Source organism: Trematomus bernacchii, unplaced genomic scaffold (assembly GCF_902827165.1).
Source record: "Trematomus bernacchii unplaced genomic scaffold, fTreBer1.1, whole genome shotgun sequence".
Lineage (NCBI taxonomy): Eukaryota > Metazoa > Chordata > Actinopteri > Perciformes > Nototheniidae > Trematomus > Trematomus bernacchii.
Genome location: NW_022987973.1, coordinates 4636531 through 4644491, shown reverse-complemented (window position 1 = coordinate 4644491; position 7961 = coordinate 4636531). Strand labels below are relative to the sequence as shown.

Genomic DNA, 7961 nt, shown 5'->3' with positions numbered 1-7961 from the left:
TAAATATGGATGAGACAAAATGTGCCAATATGTTGTCAATATTTACAGCAACAATGACTGGGACATTATGTTAACTACATTGGAAATGTCAACATTATGTTCATAATGGTCAGGCTTTAAAGAATAGGGTTTAAATAACCCATTCAATATACACATTTAATTGTCATAGTCATTTCAAGTGTAAGAAGGGAAAGATGCTTTAAATACAAAATACACAATATACTGATGTATCTGTGTATAGACAGTGGATTTGTTTTTTATTGATGACACCACTGAGGGGTACATTTAAAGAGACACTGAGGTTCAAGACCATTTTACCCTCAAACACTGAAAAAATAGAATGTCCCTCACCACGTGAAGAAGCCTAACCTTGCAAAGTCTGGTGCTTTCCAAAAGACATTAGAAAGAAAGTAATACTCTGATGAAGGTCTGTAGGGACAACAGGAAACTATTCAATCAAAGTCTGTATTTTGAAAATATTGATCTTTTTAAAACACCTGCACTAGATAGATTGGTGGTTTTTGCTTCAGGTAATTGACATTAGAGAGAGATCTGATCATTAGCAACATTCAAAAGTTAGATTTCTGTGTTGTGTTGTGACACTTGGTTTTGTTTCCGTAGTGCTAATCTATGAAACTGTGAGGCAACTCTGTCGACACACTTGAATTATCCTTATTCTATTGTAAATCTAACCATCATTTACACTTCCTTAAAAGCGTAAATATGAGTCCTCTTCCAGCTCCTTAAGCTGGGCAGGAGCATTTTGGATCAATTCTGAATCATCATTGAGTTAATCTGATAAATACACTTCATCTGCCCGAGGCACCGGTACATACCAGGTGTTCCACATTGGAAATGTCTGGACTTGTGTTTACGAGCACAGGCTTACGTCACACAGAAAGTGAAACACACAAATATAGACATATATGAGAGTTGTGGGGGGAGATTTTTCATCTGACACTTGAATAAAAATAGCAATAACGTGGTCAAAAAAATATTACATTACAAGTTATTGAAAATGTTTTGCTTAGCAGCCATATGTACTTGAAACATCATAAGCTGCTCATGATGCCATTCAATAATCTCTTATAGCATTTCAAACATAAAATGCATTTTAATGTGCTCATGGTCGAGCTAGTTTTACTGATTTATACACGGTTTCAATAGTTTAATCTAGAAAGTAAGTAATATTTTAGAAGATTATCATGTATCTCATATGTGTGCATATACAAGTATGGCTGGTTAATAAATGCACTACAGCAAGTACAATACTTTTAGAATAATATTATGCAGAAGAAATGTAATAAATGCATTTGATTACATTACCATCGAAAAACACAAGCATGCATACATAAATCTGGATGACATGTACTGATGCATAAAAAAAACAAATACACACAATGGTAAAATAGAAAAGCATGCACTAAAGCACAATATATCACTTTCAACACTGATACACACACCCAGTCAACATTTGCACATATAAAGAGAAGACAATGCAGTGGTGATGTGTGGTAGGTATCTCAGGAGATGGCTCTGTTGCTGTGGAGTTTGCTGTATAGGTATTTTAACAGGGGTTTTAGGACCTGCAGGGACACCCAGGACCGAACCCACATTATAATGGCTTTTCCTTGTGTTACCCACAGTAAGTGATGCTGTGTTAAAGCTTGATAAACCACAAGTAAAAGAACAAATAAGCGCCAAAGGTTAAAGAGGTGAAAACTATCCCTTTCTTTCTCTCTCACACGAATTATCGCGTGAAATTCCTGTTGGCATGAACTGTGGAGAACTAAAAAGAACAGAAGTAATTGCATTGATATATTCACTTGAAAGCAGAAGCCATGAAAGATACCGTGTTCTTATCTCACTACAAAATGAGCCAGCGACCAATTAAGACTCGCTTCCTCTCGCTCGGTATTATCAGAAACACAGATATAATCTTCTGGTATTTCCTAGTGTTCAGTTACGCAAACTCCGACTTGATATCTGATATTTGAGGCTGCTAATGCAAAAGTTTCCACTGAGGATGTGCAGTCACTTTCTGCACAAGAAGACTTCAGGAAACCATGACGCAGTCAGAGGGCTGAGCTCTTTTAGGAGGGGAGTTTACACTTTACACTTATTATTCACCTCGAGCACAAGAAGCTTCATTTTGGGAAGGAGACCCTTTGTATTTGTTCTGGGTGTTTTTGTTGAAGAAAGACAAAGTTGAAGATGAAACTCATCCTGTTCTTCGTTATCTCCTGCCTCGCCTTACATAACGGAAACGGTAAGACGACAATTTTATTATAAAATATTTAGTGACGAAGCCCACAGAAGACTACATGTGGATTTTATTTAGAAAGGCTGTACTGGATACAAGTCAACATACTGACAGATTAGGAAAAGTACTTAAATAACTACTTTACTAACTACTTTTCCGGAATATCCTAACAATACCCGAGCTATAGTAAGTGGTCCAAACGGAGGTCTTAGGGCCGTCAGGGGTCCTTTGATTGACAAGAAATATTAGGAACTGACATTTTTTGCCTCACAATGTGTCAGCATAATGGGTTACCGTAAGTAACTATGACTCAACTTCAGGTTTCTCTTTCTGAGCTGATGGCAGGGAAAGAAAACACACATTTAAACTTTGATAACATGTTATGATGAGGAACAAATATCAACAATTTGAGGTTCATGAGGGAACACGTGTGGGAGACCCTGTCTGGTATTATTTATGTTAAATCGGAAAGAGTGAAGGCGTTTCAGTTTCCAGATAAGTTTCTGTTGTGGCTGTTGAAAAGTGAGAACATGTAAGGGGGGGTTTTGGACTCTCACCATGACATAATAGTGTCGTTTTTTTCAAATATGGAAAAAGGGAACTTTATGGCAAAAACCCTAATAAATTAATAATACATGATAGCCTACTCATGTTTTTAAATAAAATAGTAATATTGCAGGCTCTACTTACAAATATGTATGGGTCCTCTCCTCCATATCAACAGTATTACAAGAATGGTGATTTTTGTTTTTTATATTGTTAACATTTGACCATATTTAGAGTTTGTTATCTGTTCCCAAAGAATATAAAAATGCTGGGTTTTATCTAAAAAGAACGAATAAGTTGCCTATTGCCCTGTTCCTTACAGGTTCTGCCAATTACTACAGGCCTTTTCCTATAACTAATAGGAAAAGCAGCCAAATCATGATTGTATTCCGTTAAATTGGGTTAAAAAGGAACTGATTAAAATGACACCACCTGTTTAAAATATAAGTAGGTGTTGGCGAATAAGCACACTTAACGGCAACAACTACACTTGTTGAACATATAGCATTTCAAACTATTTGTCACACACTCACACAAATAAAACTCCATCTCCAGTTAAATGAGGTTGATACAAGTGTCAGATAGCACAAGCCTATATGATATATACATTTGGTAGCAGTGTCAGTGTAATGCAGAAATGGCACACCAACCGTTTCTTAGACCTTTTTTTTAAATCTATGATTTTATTAGAGCACAAAAGCCCTTACAGTGAGGACAAAACAAGAAAAGGTGATTTCAGTGTACTTTTGCAAATAAAGTCCATAACAGAAAGTTCAACATCAATCATCAAACAGTCAAGATCTCCCGATCAGATGATAGCTGTTGGCTCATTTCTTTACAGAAGAGATGCTCTATGATCACCTTACTGTGGTGTGTTGAGAAAAGGGCTGCAATGCCTTTACTTCCTATTCTTACACATTACATAAGAGAATAAACAGCACTGAAGCCTATTAAACCAGCCGTCGTTTACCCTCTTGCAGAATAATGTTGTAATCTAGCTGTAAACCTTAATAGTCAAACTGAACTGATCCAGATGAGCAACCAGATGTTGCCTAATACAACTCTTAGTGAAGTGAAATGTTGCATAAAATCTTGCTTTAAAAAAACACATATTGAACATCAACCGCCCCTCTCTCTCTAGGAGCGCCTAGAACTGCTGTGTATAAGTTTGTGAAATGTAACCCCGAGGGCGACCAGGCCAACTGTGTGACCCAGCGGGGTCCAGAAATGTCCTGGACCCCAGACCTACCCAACAAACTGCCTGCTGCAGATGCACAGTATCTGTAAGTATTCATGTGTGTCTGTATCTTTGTGAGAGTGACTGAAACCCCACCTGTTTTGACTGCACCTTGGCCCTTACATCCTGAAAAACAATACATAATAAAAAGATATATATATCCAAAAAAAAGCTAACATATTTGTATGAAAGATTTTAAATGGCTTTTTATTATCAGGATTCTTGCTTTTCTGAATTTGTATCCTAATAATTGATTGCATTATTTGTATTGTGCTATGGATAAAAGCATCAGCTCGATGAAATTATATGTGTACGAGCTGTGTGGCTGAATTTGTTTGCTATTCGACTTGCTCTGTGAGTTTACTTCAATGTTAAAATAAGTCTGGAAAAAAACAAAACAACTATCATTGCGATAACATCGTTTGTTGTAATGTCAGATAAATGCAGACTTTAAATATAACAAAATGCAGATGCTGCATTGGATCTACTCCAGCATCTATCTCTGAGTGTATGCATGTGTGTGAGACCATATAAGTGTGAGGTAGGTGGCCAAGAAAAGCCAAAATAGACTACAACGTGGAGGGATAAAGAAAGACAGAGGGACCGACACAAAGACAGCATGGAGGTTAGAGGTGCAGTCAAAAGAGTTCACAGAGTACAGTAGGAGTACACATCATTTAAAGCAGAAGGTGTACATCTTTGGTCTGTTTTGTTTCACCTCCCTATAGTTTGGTATCATTTTTTTCTGCACTAAGAGATCATTTGATGCAGCTTTAAGGTAGATTTGTTTTTGGTGTCATGATAAAGTTGATTGTAGACAAAATGGGTAAATTACAGCTGTGTGACTTCTGAAGAAGTATGTATCACAGTTTCTGTCTTAGCCCTCAGTTTCCTCTTTTAGTATTCCTCTAACCAACACCAATCCTATCAGTTGATGAGCTAATGCTCAAAAAGAGGAAGTGATGATTGATTGCTTTAGAATCAATGCGCCCAAAACACAAAAAGAAATCAAATGCTACTCTTCTACGCTACTATCGGATCTCATCATTTGACCAGAACTGATCAATACTATGGGTCAAAAATCCAACTGAGAATTACTCCGTTTTGATGCTTCTTCAAACAATTTATGATTTAGAGTTAGAGACTTAAAGACACAAAGAGACAAGGAGTGTAGATGACAGAAGGTAGTGAATTTAAAGTATGGTTTAAGACTTGAAAATGGAGGTTATGGATCGATGTGCTGTTAGCTGGAGTGTTATCTGCCTCGGACATCGTTTCAGCTTGCTTAAAGCAGTAATGGCCTCAGCGCAGCCTTTGCAGCTCGTCTTGAACAGGAAACTGTTTGGGAAGTGTTGAGAGGAAGTGGGCTGTGACGCCTTGTGGGCTGCTGCTTCTGGTCTATTGTTTTGTTACTGCGTATGTGCCGTACTAGTCTGGTACTCGTGTGAGAAGTACTGTTCATGTAAAAAGGATATTACTTTAATTGCAAGTTGATGCTGCTTCCTTAGTTTCTCCAAAAGTGACATATTTGCTGTTAAAGCTTTCTTTTTTGACTCTAAAACACGTGTAACACAAAGCTAAATAAGGGTCAGACAGATTTCAACATAGCACAGTTTGTTCTTAAAGTACTCAGATGAGGTCAATTGAGGCAAAATACGCGAAAAAACTATTCTTTGGACAGTCTTTAAAAGCTGTGACATCATCTGCCTAATCTACATACCTGATATGAACTGATATTATGTTTCCTCACACAGTAAATCTATATGTTTGCTTCTTTATGCATACATCTGCAAAATGAACAATCTCTTCATTAGTTTGAGGCTTATTATTATTATTATTATAGCTGTGTTACTTTGGTGTCATTGTTGATGAACATGAGCACGGTAACAGAAATGAAAATGATTGATAGCCTTCTTAAAACACACAGCTACTTCATGCAAAACTTTCTCACATTTGTTCCAATATCCAACCCTTTTGTTTCAGTGAGGCAGAGCCTGAGGAGGGTGAGAGTCCACCAAGTGAGGAGGATGTGGAGTTAGAGATGGAAGAGGAAGAGGATGAGCCGATGACTTCCGAGGAAGGGGAGTCCCCTGTGTGGATTGACGATGGCTCTGGATCTTTCGAGGGTTCTGCCACTGAAGATATGCTGATGGCCGACCTGCCCTTTGGGGCTGCTGAGAGTGACACAGGCTCCGGGGAGTCCTGGGCAGAGAAGGGCGAGGATCTTTACAAAGGTAATATTTTGGAAAAGTGTCTTAAGTTGCATGGAATCAATAGTTTTCAAGTTCCTAATTTTTGTCTGATCCTTGTCTGACCTGTCCTTGTTTTTCTGCTCGCAGTTGGGGCTGTGAGGGGCATGAGGGGCATTAGGCGGCTGTTCCCTAGCCGGTCTCTGGTTGGTGAGGCAAAGCCAGCGGAGCAGGAGCTGAGAGAAGACCACCTTCTGCAGCTCTAGACTATACACCCACCATATACATGAGGCTACCATCTGTTTTTTTCCAACCTGTCTATTCAAATACTAAAACAAATATTGCACCACCACATGGTTGCTTGGACATTGACAAAGGCCAAATATATATTTTATATTCTCAGTGCTATTGGTAGGAATTACTCTCGTCGCAAGAGAACAAGTGTAAACAATGAAAAAGTAGCTGCCAAAGTAAAAGAATGGTCTGCATAAATGAGACATATACATTATTTGATTTAGCTTAACCTGTATATGCATTTTTTGTGTGGAAAAGACGAGTAAGTTGGAATTAAGTTTTTACTATAAATTTGGAATATGCTTTTATAATGTGTAATATCAGTGCAATACGATAAAGCCTATGTCCATCCTTTGCTCACTCTCTGCAGCTGTGGTTCCAATTTGTGGAGCTATGAGGCTTGTTGTTTTAAGACAAACAAAGACATATTTATATAATTGGATTCCTTTGTCTGAAATGTTGTGACACTTTAGCTTAGACTTACCCTGGAGGGTTATGAAAAATATTGTGAGAACTTGAACAAAAGAATATTGCAAACCAAAACCCCTCAGGAACAGATTCACCCAACCATAACCACTGTGAGCTGAAACATATTCAAAATATGCATGATGAAATGCATGCATTTCATCATGCTCTGCACTGTCTAATTTGCTTTTGAAGTACAATAAAGGATTTATAACAAAAGTGTCAATTGTTTTTTTTAGGAGATTTTGTCAAAAATGGTGTGCTATCTGATCTCTGCTGTCAGTTTACTAGTTTGAGTAGGTTTGGGGTGAACAGAGTTTTATTGAGTTTATTCAGCCCTGCTCCAGCCTTCACTTGCTTGCTTGAAATGAGAAAATGTCATTTTATAGAAAAAAGTTATTGTGTAAAAATATAAATAAATGAATATAAATGTAATATAGTTTCATTAGTTTGTCCACTAGAGAGCACTGACATAATTAATTTCACCTGCAAAATAAATAAAAATACTCAGTACATAGTCACACATTTTGAATAACCAAAATGATGGTGAGTACCTTGTACTTTACTACAGCACATGAGTGGTTTTTTATGCAAGACAACATATTAGAATCAGAATCAGAAACAGGTTTATTACCAGGTAGGTTTACACGTACGAGGAATTTGACTTGGTGTCGTGGTGCATACATAAAAGTAAAACAAGAATTAAAAACACAGGTAGAGAACTAGAAACATATTAAGAAATAATAAAAAATATGGTAAAATATATAACAGTATTTACATATGGAATAAAAAGGAATAAAATATGGAATACATACAGCATACTGTTCACACCACGGATATGAATACAAAGTAAAACATGAACAAGTTAATAATAACATGAAAAGAAAAAATAAATTATAACAAAATGTGATAACAATTCTGATAAAATGTTGGTCAATTTTTTTTGTCATAATGCTGAAGTTTGGTA

General features: G+C 37.0%; 1 protein-coding gene across 1 annotated transcript; it reads left to right on the top strand.

Moving 5' to 3' along the window:
* Positions 1 to 2085: 2085 nt before the first annotated feature.
* Positions 2086 to 7213, top strand: srgn (serglycin). Its single transcript, XM_034116378.1, has 4 exons — positions 2086 to 2269; positions 3951 to 4092; positions 6030 to 6280; positions 6386 to 7213. The coding sequence occupies exons 1-4, from the start codon at positions 2215 to 2217 to the stop codon at positions 6499 to 6501; spliced, it is 564 nt and encodes a 187-aa protein (XP_033972269.1). The 5' UTR covers positions 2086 to 2214; the 3' UTR covers positions 6502 to 7213.
* The last annotated feature ends 748 nt before the right edge of the window (positions 7214 to 7961 follow it).